Source organism: Agelaius phoeniceus, chromosome 35 (genome assembly GCF_051311805.1).
Source record: "Agelaius phoeniceus isolate bAgePho1 chromosome 35, bAgePho1.hap1, whole genome shotgun sequence".
NCBI classification, from domain to species: domain Eukaryota; kingdom Metazoa; phylum Chordata; class Aves; order Passeriformes; family Icteridae; genus Agelaius; species Agelaius phoeniceus.
Window position 1 is genome coordinate 1,858,028 of NC_135299.1, and position 14,745 is coordinate 1,872,772.

A 14,745-nucleotide genomic window follows, 5' to 3' on the forward strand; every position below is an offset into this window, starting at 1 on the left:
AGTGACCCCTCCATTGGGGCCACCAGCACCCCCAGAGTGACACTGAGCCCCCCCCCCCCGAGCCCCCTCCCCATTAAATGCACACCGAGACGGGGGGTGGGCACAGCCGTGTATTGCCAGCACCGGGGGGCACGGGGGGCACCGGGGCAGGACCCCCCCAGGGACCCCCAGAGACCAGCAGGACTGAGGGTGCCCCCCCGACCCCAAACCTGTCCCGCAGCCAGGGCCCCCCCATCCCAATCCCAATCCCAATCCAATCCCGGGTTTTTTTCCCCCATTTCCATCCCAGGGTGCCCCCATCCCATCCGTGCCCTGCAGCCTCTCTCTGTCCCCATCCCGGGGGGTCTTTGCCCCCAATCCCGGGGGTCTCAGCCCCCCCATCTCGGGGGTCTCAGCCCCCCAATCCCGGGGTTTTTTTGGGGTTTTTCCCCCCATTTCCCATCCCCAGGGTGCCCCATCCCATCCGTGCCCAGTCCCGGGGGTCGCAGCCCCCTCCTCAGATTTCCTCCAGGAAGTCCACGGGGAACAGCCCCACTTGCGGCCCGTGAACACTTTGACGTAGCCGTTCACCTCCTCTCCCTTCTGCACCACGATCTGGGGGGACAGCGGGGTGGGTGAGACCCCCGAGACCCCCCCCAGGACACGGGAACCCGAGGAACCCCCCCAGGACAAGGGAGACCCCCCCAGGACAGGAGAGACCCCCGAGAACCCCCCCCCAGGAGAGGGGAGACCCCCAAGGAACCCTCAGATCAGAGGGGACCCCCGGGAACCCCCCCAGATCAGGGGAACCCCAGAACCCCCCAGGACAGGGGAGACCCCTGACATCCCCCCAGATCAGGGGGACCCCCAGGGACCCCCCAGGAAGGGGGGACCCCAAGGACCCCCCCAGATCAGAGGGACCCCTAGGAACCCCCTCAGGACAGGAGGGACCCCCGAGACCTCTCCAGATCAGAGGGGACCCTCAGGTACCCCCCCCCCCAGATCAGAGGGGACCCCCATGGAACCCCCCCAGGACAGGAGGGACCCTCGAGACCCCCCAGATTAGGGGGACCCCCAAGGAACCCCCCAGATCAGAGGGGACCCCCAGGAACCCCTCAGGACAGGGGAGACCCCCAGGAACCCCCCAGAGCAAATGAGGAAGGGTCGGGACAGAGCAAATCTCATCTGCTGGGAAGGATGATAAGGATAAGGATGATGATGATGATGATGATGATGCTGTTTATGGGGTGCAGCTGGTTTTGGGGGGCTTGGAGAGGGGCTTGAGGGGGTTCCCTGGGTGATTTTGAGGGGGGGTTTCGTCTCACCTGATCCTTTTTGAGCGTGATTTGCCCGATTTCCCGGTTTCCCACAAAGGAACGCGTCACTTTGTGCACCCGCTCGCCCGCCCGCACCCGGATGATGAAATTGGGGGGGAAAAACCCAACTTTCTCCCCGATTTTCCCCTGCGAGGAATTCAAGGAGTGTAGCATTGTGTGTTTTATACAGGTTTTGTTGTAAAGTTGGGGTTTTTTTAAAAGTTAAGTTTATAGTTTGACCCTCGGTCCCCCCCATATTCTCTCCTCATAATGGTTTGTTCCTGAGTTGTTTGTCCCTCGTTTTGCGGGACGAGACTGCAAAGGAGGCGTTGAGGCCGATTTGGGGGTCCCAAACCCCCTTCCCTGCCAGGATAGGGGGTGCCAGGATAGGCATTGTGTGTTTTATACAGCTTTTGTTGTAAAGTCGGTTATTTTTTTTATATAAATTAAGATCATGGTTTCACCCTCTACCCCCCCATGTTCTCCCCTCATAATGGTTTGTTCCTGAGTTGTTCGTCCCTCGTTTTCCCGCCAGTGAGCGGGCGGGACGAGACTTCAAAGGAGGAATTGAGGCCGATTTGGGGGTCCTAAACCCCCCTTCCCTGCCAGAACAGGGGGGGACAGAAGTTTTGAGAAGTTTTGGGGCCCCCCTCAAGTGTTGTCCCAGCCTTACCCGCCACCATTCCTCGTTGGAGTCATCGACCACCGTGATCTTCTCCCCTGGGCTGGAAGGGAAGGGAAGGAGGGGATCTCTGAGGGGGGAAGGACCCCCACTCATCCTTGGGTGATTTTCCCACCCGAGAAAAATCTGATTTTCCTTCAGAATCATCAGGAAAACCAGTGGGGAAAAGCAGGTGGGAAAAGCAGTCAAGAAAAATCTCATTTTCCTTCAGAATCAGCTCCTCCAGTCCTGAGTCTGCGCAGCCCACGAGCTCAGGGACTGCCCAGAGCAGCTCAGCCTTGGGAAATGCACAGAACCACATCAAGCCAAACCCCAAAAAACCCCAAAAAAACCCCAAAAACCCCAAAAAAACTCAGGAAAGAGCCCAAGGAAAAGCTGGGAACTCATGGGAAGTCCAGGTCATCCTCCAGGGCTCAGGGACTGCCCTGAGCAGCTCAGCCTTGGGAAATGCACAGAACCACATCAAGCCAAACCCCAAAAAACCCCAAAAAACCCCAAAAAAACCCAAAAACCCTCCAAAAAACCCCAAAAACCTCGGGAAAAAAATCTCATTTTTCCTCCAGAATCAGCTCCTCCAGCCCCAAGCACAGGCTCAGGGACTGCCCAGAGCAGCTCAGCCTTGGGAAATGCACAGAACCACATCGAACCAAACCCCAAAAAACCCCAAAAAACCCCCAAAAAACCCCAAAAACCCCCCAAAATTTAGGAAAGAGCCCAAGGAAAAGCTGGGAACTCATGGGAAGTCCAGGTCATCCTCCAGGGCTCAGGGACTGCCCTGAGCAGCTCAGCCTCGGGAAATGCACAGAACCACATCGAACCAAACCCCAAAAAACCCCAAAAAACCCCCAAAAACCCCAAAAAAACCCAAAAAACCGCAAAAACCTCGGGAAAAAAATCTCATTTTTCCTCCAGAATCAGCTCCTCCAGCCCCAAGCACGGGCTCAGGGACTGCCCTGAGCATCTCATGGACAGAACCACATCAAGCCAAACCCCGAAAAACCCCAAAAAACCCCAAAAAAACCCCAAAAATCCCCAAAAAACCTCAGGAAAAAGCCCAAGGAAAAGCTGGGAACTCACGGGAAGTCCAGGTCGTCCTTCTCCAGGGCTTTGAAGCGATAAAGTGCCACGAAATAATGGGACTGCAGGAACCCCCCTGGCTGGGGTTTCTTGCTCTGTGGGGTTTTTGAGAGCCCTGAGGGTCACCCGGGCAGATCCCATTGGTTTTTCTCAGGTGTTTTTGGGGTGCAGGGTGAGGATTTGGGGGTACCTTGTCGTCTGCCGGGCTCTTCTCAGCTTTTTTGTCCCCCTCGGAGGCACCTGGGGAAGGCAGGAGGGGTCAAAAATGCCGAGGTTTGATGGGGGGAAGCCTCCAAAGGTGGGGATATGAATTGGGGAGACTTTTTATGAAGGGAAAAACGCCCCAAAAAACAAAAAAAAAAACCAAAACCCAACAAAAAACCCCCCCAAAAAAACAAACAAACAAAAAAAAAACAAAGGTGGGGATGTGAATTGGGGACTCTTTTTCTGCAGGGAAAAACCCCCCAAAAAACAAAAAAACGCCCCAAAAAACAAACAAAAAAAAACCCCAAAAAACAAAACCCAAAGGTGGGGACGTGAATTGGGGACCCTTTTTCTGCAAGGAACCCCCCCCAAAAAAAACCAAAAAAAGCCCCAAAAAACAAAACCCCCTCCCAAAAAACAGAAACCAAAGATGGGGACAAGAAGTGGGGACCCTTTTTCTGAAGGGAAACCCCCAAAAAACCAAAAAAAACCCCAAAAACCAAACAAAAAAACAAAGGTGGGGACGTGAATTGGGGACCCTTTTTCTGAAGGGAAAGCTCCCAAAAAACACCCCAAAAAACAAAAAAAAAACCCAAAAAACAAAACCCCCCAAAAAAACCAGAAACCAAAGATGGGGACAAGAATTGGGGACCCTTTTTCTGAAGGGAAAAACCCCCCCAAAAAACAAAAACCACCCCAAAATACAAAAAAACAAAGGTGGGGACGTGAATTGGGGACCCTTTTTCTGAAGGGAAAAACCCCCCAAAAAACCAAAAAAAACCCAAAAACCAAACAAAAAAACAAAGGTGAGGACATGAATTGGGGACCCTTTTTCTGCAGGGAAACCCCCAAAAAACAAAACAAAAAAAAAACCAAAAAACAAAACCCCTCCCAAAAAACAGAAACCAAAGGTGGGGACAAGAAGTGGGGACCCTTTTTCTGAAGGGAAACCCCCCAAAAAACAAAAAAACGCCCCAAAAACCAAAAAAACCACCCCAAAATAACAAAAACCCAAAGGTGGGGACATTAATTGGGGACCCTTTTTATGAAGGGAAAAACCCCCAAAAAACAAAAAAACGCCCCAAAAAAACAGAAACCAAATGTGAGGACATGAATTGGGGACTCTTTTTCTGCAGGGAAATCCCAAAAAAACCAAAAAAAAACCACCCAAAAACCCAACAAAAAAAACCCCAAAAAACCAAAAAGACCCAAATGTGGGGATGTGAATTGGGGACCCTTTTTCTGCAGGGAAAACTGCCCAAAAAACCAAAAAACGCCCCAAAAAACAAAACCCAAAGGTGGGGACGTGAATTGGGGACCCTTTTTCTGAAGGGAAACGCCCCAAAAAACAAAAAAAACCCCAAAAAACAAAGCCCCCTCCGAAAACCAAAAAACCAAAGATGGGGATGTGAACTGGGGACCCTTTTTCTGAAGGGAAAAACCCCCCAAAAAACAAAAAAAAAAAAAACCAAAAAACCAGAAACCAAATGTGGGGACATGAATTGGGGACTCTTTTTCTGCAGGGAAATCCCAAAAAAACAAAAAAAAACCCCCAGAAACCCAACAAAAAAAAAACCCCAAAAAACAAAAAAAAAACAAGGGTGGGGATGTGAATCAGGGACCCTTTTTCTGAAGGGAAACCCCCAAAAAACCAAAAAAAACCCCCAAAAACCAACCAAAAAAACAAAGGTGGGGATGTGAATTGGGGACCATTTTCTGAAGAGAAACCCCCAAAAAACAAACAAAAAACCCCAAAAAACAAACAAAAAAAACCCCAAAAAACAAAACCCCTCCCAAAAAACAAAACCCAAAGGTGGGGATGTGAATTGGGGAGCCTTTTTCTGAAGGAAAACCCCCCCAAAAAAACCAAAAAAAGCCCCAAAAAACAAAATCCCTCCCAAAAAACAGAAACCAAAGATGGGGACAAGAATTGGGGACCCTTTTTCTGCAAGGAAAAACCCCCCAAAAAACCAAAAAAAAACCCAAAAACCAAACAAAAAAACAAAGGTGGGGACATGAATTGGGGACTCTTTTTCTGCAGGGAAATCCCAAAAAAAAAAAAAAAACCCCAAAAACCCAACAAAAAAACCCCCAAAAAACAAACAAAAAAAAAACCAAAAGTGGGGACAAGAATTGGGGACCCTTTTTCTGAAGGGAAAAACCCCCCAAAAAACCAAAAAAAACCCCAAAATAACAAAAAACCAAAGATGGGGACGTGAACTGGGGACCCTTTTTCTGCAGGAAAAACCCCCCAAAAAAACAAAAAACGCCCCAAAAGACAAAACCCAAAGGTGGGGACAAGAATTAGGGACCCTTTTTCTGAAGGGAAACCCCCAAAAAACAAAAAGCAGCCCAAAATAACAAAAAAACAAAGATGGGGACATGAAGTGGGGACCCTTTTTCTGAAGGGAAAAACCCCCCAAAAAACCAAAAAAAACCCCAAAAACCAAACAAAAAAACAAAGGTGGGGACGTGAATTGGGGACTCTTTTTCTGAAGAGAAACCCCCAAAAAACAAAAAAAACCCCCAAAAAACAAAGCCCCCCCAAAACAAAACCCAAAGATGGGGATGTGAATTGGGGACCCTTTTTCTGCAGGGAAACCCCCCCAAAAACCAAACCCCCCACCCTAAAAAACACATCCAGGGGGTCCCCATGGCCTCAGCCAAAAAACCCCAAAAACCCCCATAAAAACCCCCATAAAATCCCCATAAAAACCCCATAAAAAATCCCCTAAAAACCCCAAAAAACCCCAAAAACCCCATAAAAACCCCAAAAAAACCCCATTAAAAATCCCCTAAAAACCCCTCGGCGCTCACCACCCTCAGCTTTGCTCCCCACCGGCTTCGTGGCCTCGGGCTCCTCGTCCATCATCGCTGCCAGGGGCTGGAAGGCAAAAAAGGTGCAAAATTGGGGGATTTTGGGGGGTTATTGGGGTGTTTGGGGGGGGTTATTGGGGATTTTGGGGGGGTTATTGATGTTATTGGGGTATTTGGGGTGGTTATTGGGGTATTTGGGGGGGTTATTGGGGTATTTGGGGGTTATTGCAGTATTTGGGGGGTTATTGGGGTATTTGGGGGGTTATTGGGGGTTTGGGGGGTTATTGGGGGGGTTATTTGGGTATTTGGGGGTTATTGGGGTATTTTGGGGGGTTATTGCGGTATTTGGGGGGTTATTGCGGTATTTGGGGGGTTATTGGGGATTTGGGGGGTTATTGGGGGGGTTATTGGGGTATTTGGGGGGTTATCGAGGGATTTTGGGGCGATCCCGACCCCCCACTCACGTTTTTCTTGTCGTCCTGCCCCTTCTTGCGCTCCTTGTTGGCCATGATGACCCCGGTGCGCAGCGTCTCGAACACGGGGTCGCTCCTGTTCCCTGCAGTGGGGGGGTCAGGGAGGGGTTTGGGGGGTTCGGGGACACCCCCAAGGAGGGGACAGCGGTGACACAGGGACAGGGGCACTCACCGAGCTGCTCCTTGGTGGCGCCGAGCTGCTGCTCGCTGTACAGGGGGGAGCTGTAGGCGCGGCGGAACCCGGGCGGCTGCGGGACACGGGGAGAGGGGGGCGCAAATCAGGAACCCCCCCGAGGCACCTGGCAGAGTTTGGGGACCCCCAGAATGAGATGGGGGAACCCCCAGAGTGGGATTGGGGCACCCCCAGAGTGGGATGGGGGCACCCCCAGAGCCGGGAAATGCCCAGGGCTGGTGGCACCTGCGTGGTGCCCGCGGGGGCTGAGGTGGGCACTGCCAGGGGTGCCCATTTTGGGGGCTGGAGGGGCGGGGGTCGCAGCATCAAACACCTCTCAGACCCACCTGGGAGAGTTTGGGGACCCCCAGAGTGGGATTGGGGCACCCCCAGAGCCGGGAAATGCCCAGGGCTGGTGGCACCTGCGTGCCACCATTGGGGCATTTTGGGGGCTGGAGGGGGAGGTCGCAGCATCGGGTACCCCCCAAAGACACCTGGCAGAGTTTGGGGACCCCCAGAATGAGATGGGGGCACCCCCAGAGTGGAATAGGGGCACCCCCAGAGTGGGATTGGGGGGACCCCTCAGGGATAGGAAATGCCCAGGGCTGGTGGCACCTGCGTGGTGCCCACAGGGACTGAGGTTGGCACTGCCGGGGGTGCCCATTTTGGGGGCTGGATTTGGGGTCGCATCCCCCTGGAGCCACCTGGCAGAGTTTGGGGACCCCCAGAGTGGGATTGGGGGGACCCCCAGAGTGGGATGGGGGGACCCCTCAGGGACAGGAAATGCCCAGGGCTGGTGGCACCTGCGTGGTGCCCACAGGGACTGAGGCGGGCACTGCCAGGGATGCCCGTTTTGGGGGCTGGGTTTGGGGTCACAGCATCAGGCACCTCTCAGAGCCACCTGGCAGAGTTTGGGGACCTCCAGAATGAGATGGGGGCACCCCCAGAATGAGATGGGGGCACCCCCAGAGTGGGATGGGGACCCCCATAGCCGGGAAATGGCCAGGGCTGGTGGCACCCGAGTCCTGCCCGCAGGGACCGAGGCTGGCACTGCCAGGGGTGCCCATTTGGGGGGCTGGATTTGGGGTCACAGCATCAGGCACCTCTCAGAGCCACCTGGCAGCGTTTGGGGATCCCCAGAGTGGGATTGGGGCACCTCCAGAGCCGGGAAATGCCCAGGGCTGGTGGCACCTGCGTGGTGCCCACAGGGACCGAGGCTGGCACTGCCAGGGGTGCCAAATTTGGGGACTGGAGGGGGGGGTCACAGCATCGGGTACCCCCTGGAGCCACCTGGCAGAGTTTGGGGACCCCCAGAATGAGGTGGGGGGACCCCCATAGCCAGGACATGCCCAGGGCTGGTGGCACCCGAGTCCTGCCCGCAGGGACCGAGGCTGGCACTGCCAGGGTGCCCATTTCGGGGTGGCACTCACGATCTTGCCGAAGCAGCGCTGCATCTCCACGTAGCCCTGGCAGTGGTGGTGGATGTTGGTTTTGCAGTTCTTGCACCTCAGCCCGAATTTGTTGTTGACTGCAGGGGGTGGAAAGCACAGGGGAGGTGACAAAGGTGACACCGCGGCCGTGGCGATGTCGCGACAGAGCCCCGCCCCCTCCCCCCCCTCTCAGGACTCACGGACGATCATGCGGGCGCAAACATCGCAGAATTTGGGTTTTTTGAAGTAATGGTCTTTGAATTTGTGCGGTTTGTCGTTCACCAGTTTCTCCGGTTCCGGAGGGGGCTCGGGCTCCTCCTCCTCTTCCTCCTCCTCCTCATCCTCGTAGATGTAGAAGAGGGGTCCCCCCGAGGGGCTGACCAGCTCCCCGTTGGGTTGAGCCTCCTGAGCCGGCTCCTCTTTGGGTTTTCGCTGGAAAATTTCCTTCAGCTTCTGCAGCTGCTGGGGCAGGAGGGGATGGAGGGTGTGTGGCCCAAAAAAAACCCCAAAACCCCCAAAAAACCCAAAAAAAACCAAAAAAAACCCCAAAAAACCCCAAAAAACCCAAAAAAAACCCCATCCCACAGCCCCTGCCCGGGCTGGTTCTGCCAGGGCAAACCACGGGCTCCCCAATCCCTCCAGAAACAGGAGCAGACCCCAGGAATGCTCAGAATTTGGGGATGGTTCAGAACTCAGGACATCGCTCCCGGTGCCCAGAGCTGGGGGGCTCAGAGACCCTGGCACACGGCCCAGAGCACCTGGGGATTTGATTTTGAGCCCTGGAGCAAATCACCAGCTTTGGATGAGGAGCTGAAAGTCACAGAGGTTTAAATGGTTTGATAATAAAATTATCACAGGGTGAAAATGGAGGTTTTAGGATTTTTGGTTTGGGGGTTGTGGGGACAAGATGGAGGAATTTGGGCATCTCCTGCCTTGTTCTTCTTCTCCTTCTTGGTCTCCATTTTCTGCAGTGATGGTGGCACTTTGGGATTGGTTTAGAGTAGAGACAAACTGTCTAACACAGGTGATAGGTATTGGGAAGTGATTGTAAATAATGTAATGTAGTTTTTAGTACAAAAAACTAACAGCACCCCCAGGGCTGGAAACAATTCCCAGCTTTGTGTGAGGAGATACAAGCTACAAGGGTTTGAGTAGAATGAGAGTGAATTAATCACTGGGTGAAAATGTAGAATTTTGGGGATTTAGAATGGGGGTTCAGGAGGCAAAACAGAGGAATTTGGGCACATCCTGTCCTTGTTCTTCTTCTCCTTCTTCTTGGCCTCCATCTTCTACTGTGATGGTGGCACTTTGGGATTGGTTTAGAGTAGAGACAAACTGTCTAACACAGGTGATAGGGACTGGGAAGTGATTGTAAATGTATTATTTGTACAAATGTTATTTGTAGTTTGTATGGTGAAGATTGCAATGCAAGATGTTTTCTATTTCCATCTGTATGGCAGATTATCTTTGTCAAGTGGGCAGTTTGCTTTATCTCTCTCTCTGAGTGCTCACAATCACTCCTTCCTCAGGAGGGGACATCAGCTGATAGCAGCTATGGAATGTGCCTGCATGGCTGATAAGAACTGCAGCATCCCATTGGGAGATGAGAGCCCAGAGGGAGGAGCCAAGCATTCCTACCTGGATACAATCTGAGATTTCAAACATTCCTACCTGGATACAATCTGAGATTTCAAACATTCCTACCTGGATATAATCTGAGATTTCAAACATTCCTACCTGGATACAATCTGAGATTTCAAACATTCCTACCCGGATACAATCTGAGATTTCAAACATTCCTCCCCAGATATAATCTGAGATTTCAAACATTCCTACCTGGACACAATCTGAGATTTCAAACATTCCTGCCTGGATACAATCTGAGATTTCAAACATTCCTGCCTGGATACAATCTGAGATTTCAAACATTCCTACCTGGGTATAATCTGAGGTTTCAAACATTCCTACCCAGATACAATCTGAGATTTCAAACATTCCTACCCAGATATAATCCAGAGGTTTTTGAGACACCAGCACAGCTTTCTCCACTGGATTCCCAGAGGAGCAGCAGCTGCCTCTCCTTCCCCTGGATCTCCAGAGGCAGAATCCATCCTTCTCTACAGATCCCCCTTGCTCCAGCAGAACCACCCCTGACACTGCAGGAGGGCTGAGCCACAATTCCAATGGGACTGACACCAACACCCTGACCCACAGGGTGTCAGGCTGGGTTCTGACTCTGGCACTGTTGTTCTAGTGCACTGCATTCTTTATTTTGTCCTTTCTTTCTTCCCTATTAAAGAACTGTTATTTCCTGCTCTCATTTTTTTGCCTGAGAGCCCCTAAATTTCAAATCTATAACAATTCAGAGGGAGGGGGTTCACATTCTCCATTTCAGGGGAGGCTCCTGCCTTCCTTAGCACACTCCTGTCTTTCCAAACCAAGAAACCTCTGAGTTAAGGGACTTCAGCTTTTTGCATTTTCTGAGCTCTGCCACGCTGGCTGCTCCTTTTCTTGGACGTGGAGTGGTGTGAGAGCCTTTTGTAATCGAGTTGTGTTCATTACTTAAGGCTTGCTTGTGGGATTGGCCTCACTTTTCCTACCCTTTCATACTGGGAAGAGTTCATCACAGACAGAAACCAACCTGGATTGCTCTGCTCTGAACTCAGATCACGTAGGGCTGTTAATTAATCCTTGAACAAATGAACCCTTAGTAGCAGCTGCACCACGAGGATGTCCTGATCCAACATCGAGGTTGAGGAAGGAAATTCAGGGGAAATGCCAGGCTGGGAAATGCCCAGCTTAAAAATTAAGGGGGGAAATGCCCAGCTTAAAAATTAAGGAGAAATGCCCAGTTTAAAATTAAGGGGAAATGCCAGGCTGGGAAATGCCCAGCTTAAAAACTATGGGGAAAAATGCCCAGCTTAAAAATGAATGGAAATGCCCAGTTTAAAATTAAGGGAAATGCCCAGCTTAAAAATTAAGGGGAAATGCCCAGTTGGGAAATGCCCAGCTTAAAAATTAAGGGGAAATCCCAGCTTAAAATTAAGGGGAAATGCCAAGCTGGGAAATGCCCAGTTTAAAATTAAGGGGAAATGCCCATCTTAAAAATTAAGGGGAAATGCCCAGCTTAAAATTAAGGGAAATGCCCAGTTTAAAATTAAGGTGAAATGCCCAGTTTAAAATTAAGGGGAAATGCCCAGTTTAAAATTGAGTGGAAATGCCAAGCTGGGAAATGCCCAGTTTAAAATTAAGGGGAAATGCCCAGTTTAAAAATTAAGGTGAAATGCCAAGCTGGGAAATGCCCAGTTTAAAATTAAGGGGAAATTTCCACCCCACACCTGTCTGGATCCAGGACCCCCGGCCCCCCAAAGCCTCCTGGGGTGCAGACAGAGAGGGAACATCCCCCATGAGCCACCCCAGGCGCGCCGGGGGCTCCACTCACCCGGCTCTTGGGTTTCCCAGCTGCAGCGGGCGAAGCCGGCGGCTCTGGCACCTCCTTCTCCGTCATGCTGAGAGGGCAAGAGCAGGAATGCTGTGGGCTGGGCAGATCCACCCTGCTGGGTGGGCACTGCCACCCCTTCCCCTGGCACAGACGCCCTCCGTGTGTCCTGCAGGCCCTGCCCGGGCTGGTTCTGACAGGGGGAACCCTGGATCACTCCCAGTGCCCTTCCCACAGCCCCTGCCTGGGCAGGGCTGGTTCTGCCAGGGGGAACCCTGGATCATTCCCAGTGCCCATCCTGCAGCCCCTGCCCAGGCTGGTTCTGCCCTGGATCACTCCCAGTGCCCATCCCACAGTCCTGACCATGGCTGGTTCTGCCAGGGCAAACCCTGAGTTCACTGAAGGACAGACACCCTCTGTCTGTCCTGCAGCCCCAGGCAGGGCTGGTTCTGCCAGGGGAACCCTGGATCATTCCCACTGCCCATCCTGCAGTCCCTGCCCCTGTCCATGGCTGGTTCTGTCAAGGGAAATCCCTGGATCATTCCCAGTGCCCATCCTGCAGCCCTGCCCGGGCTGGTTCTGCCAGGGGGAACCCCTGCTTCAAAGCAGGACAGACACCCTCTGTCTGTCCTGTGCCCCTGTCTGGGCTGGTTCTGCCAGGGCAAACCCTGAGTTCACTGAAGGACAGACACCCTCTATCTGTCCTGCAGCCCCAGGCAGGGCTGGTTCTGCCAGGGGAACCCCTGGTTCAAAGCAGGACAGACACCCTCTGTCTGTCCTGCAGCCCTGCCCGGGCTGGTTCTGCCAGGGGGAACCCTGGATCACTCCCACTGCTGATCCCACAGTCCTGACCATGGCTGGTTCTGCCAGGGCAAACCTCGTGTTCACAGCAGGACAGACGCCCTCCGTGTGTCCTGTGTCCCTGCCCGGGCTGGTTCTGCCTCGCTGAGCCCCAGGGCTGGGCTGGAGGAGGTCGGTGCCCTCCCCAGAGCCTGGCACATCCCCTGGCTCAGGTGCCAAGCGCTGTGAGCAGCCCCTGGGCCACCTGCAGGTGCCCACCTTGGCCTGGGCATCTCCATCCCAGAGTGAAACCACAAACGGTGCCACCCTGAGCCCCTCAGTGAGCACAGGGGGCACTGATGGGCACACAGGGGGCACTGATGGGCACACAGGGGGCACTGATGGGCATCACCGGGTTGGCACCGGGGCAGGAGCTGCTCCAGCATCCCCCAAATCCATCCTGGTGCCACCCTGGACAGCCCTGCCCGCGGTGCTTCCACCCAGAGCTCCCTGGTTTGGGAGATACCCACACCAAGCAGGAAAACCAGGCAGGAAAAACAGTGAGGAAAAACAGCCAGGAAAACCAGGTGGGAAAATCAGCCAGGAAAACCAGTCAGGAACCAGTGAGGAAAACCATCAGGAAAACCAGTGAGGAAAACCAGCCAGGAAAAACCAGCAGGGAAAACCAGGTGGGAAAACCAAACAGGAAAACCACCTGGGAAAACCAGTCAGGAAAACCAGCTGGGAAAACCATCAGAAAAAACCAAGCAGGAAAACCAGTGAGGAAAATCAGCCAGGAAAACCAGGTGGGAAAACCAAACAGGAAAACCAAAAACCATCCAGGAAAACCATCGGGAAAACCAGTGAGGAAAACCTTCTGGAAAACCATCGGGAAAAGCAGTGAGGAAAACCAAAAACCAGTCGGGAAAACCATTCAGGAAAACCAAAAACCAGTCAGAACAACAACCCAGGAAAACCATTCTGGAAAACCAGCCAGGAAAACCATTCAGGAAAACCAAAAACCATGAGGAAAACCATCGGGAAGCAGGACCAGGGCACCCCAGGGCACAGCGGGAATGGGACACCCTGAGACCCCAGAGCCCCGGGGCTGGCCAGGGTGGGCATGGGGGGCACGGGAGGCACACGGGGGGCACACGGGGATCACAGGGAGCACACGGGGGGCACATGGGGGGTACACGGGGGGCACACGGGGGGCATGGGGGGCATGGGGGGCACATGGGGGCACACGGGGGGCACACGGAGAACACGGGGGCACTCGGGGGGCACACGGGGGGCACATGGGGGGCACACGGGGCACTCGGGGGGCACACGGGGCGCATGGGGGGCACGGGGGGCACACGGGGGGCACACGGGGGGCATGGGGCGCACACGGTGGGCACGGGGGGCACACGGGGAGCACGGGGGGCACACGGGGGGCACACGGGGGACACACGGGGGGCACATGGTGGGCACGGGGGGGCACACGGGGATCACACGGGGCACACGGGGCACTCGGGGGGCACACGGGGGGCACATGGGGGCACACGGGGGGGCACACGGGGGGCACTGGGGGCACGGGGGGCACACGGGGGGCACACACGGGGGGCACACGGGGGGCACTGGGGGCACACGGGGATCATGGGGGGCACACGGGGCGCATGGGGCGCACACGGGGCGCACACGGTGGGCACGGGGGGCACACGGGGATCATGGGGGGCACACGGGGTGCATGGGGCGCACACGGAGCACACGGGGGGCACACGGGGGGCACATGGGGGGCACATGGGGTGGGCACGGGGCACACGGGGGGCACATGGGGGCACTCGGGGGGCACTCGGGGATCACACGGGGCACTCGGGGGGCACTCGGGGGGCACACGGGGGGCACTGGGGGCACACGGGGATCATGGGGGGCACACGGGGCGCATGGGGCGCACATGGGGGGCACATGGTGGGCACGGGGGGCACACGGGGATCACTCACCCTGTGCCGGGCGCTCTCCCCCCACACTGAAGGAGCCCCCGAGGGGCGGCCGGGGCCGGGGCCGCGGTGGCCGCAGAGCCCGCAGCGCTCGGGCCGGGGCCGGAGGAGTGACAGGGCACAGGGGGACGACAGCTGAGCCGCGCCGGGGCTGACGCCGGGAAATTGGAGCCCCGGCGAGCGCCGGGCGGCAGCGGGCGGAGGAGGCTCCGGTTATTTGCGTTGGTGGTTGCTGGGCGTGCCAGGGGCCCCCCCAGGCTGGGCCGGGATAAAGAAGGAACCGGGCACGGAGAGGGCTCGGGGATTTGGGCACACAAAGGGGTCCAGGAGCTGGGCACAGAAAGGATCCAGGCTCAGGGATTTGGGAACTCGAAGGGTTCCAGGCTCAGAGATTTGG

General features: G+C 54.8%; 1 protein-coding gene across 1 annotated transcript; it reads right to left on the minus strand.

Annotated features, from left to right (window-relative positions):
* Positions 1 to 378: 378 nt before the first annotated feature.
* STAC3 (SH3 and cysteine rich domain 3) lies at positions 379 to 14,511 on the minus strand. The gene is given in 13 exon segments (XM_054649296.2): positions 379 to 534; positions 537 to 594; positions 1,305 to 1,442; positions 1,969 to 2,020; positions 3,055 to 3,149; positions 3,245 to 3,294; positions 6,076 to 6,142; positions 6,540 to 6,631; positions 6,721 to 6,796; positions 8,151 to 8,248; positions 8,351 to 8,609; positions 11,593 to 11,659; positions 14,352 to 14,511. Coding segments are annotated over 12 exon segments (1,089 nt in total). The 5' UTR covers position 11,659; positions 14,352 to 14,511; the 3' UTR covers positions 379 to 496.
* Positions 14,512 to 14,745: the final 234 nt, after the last annotated feature.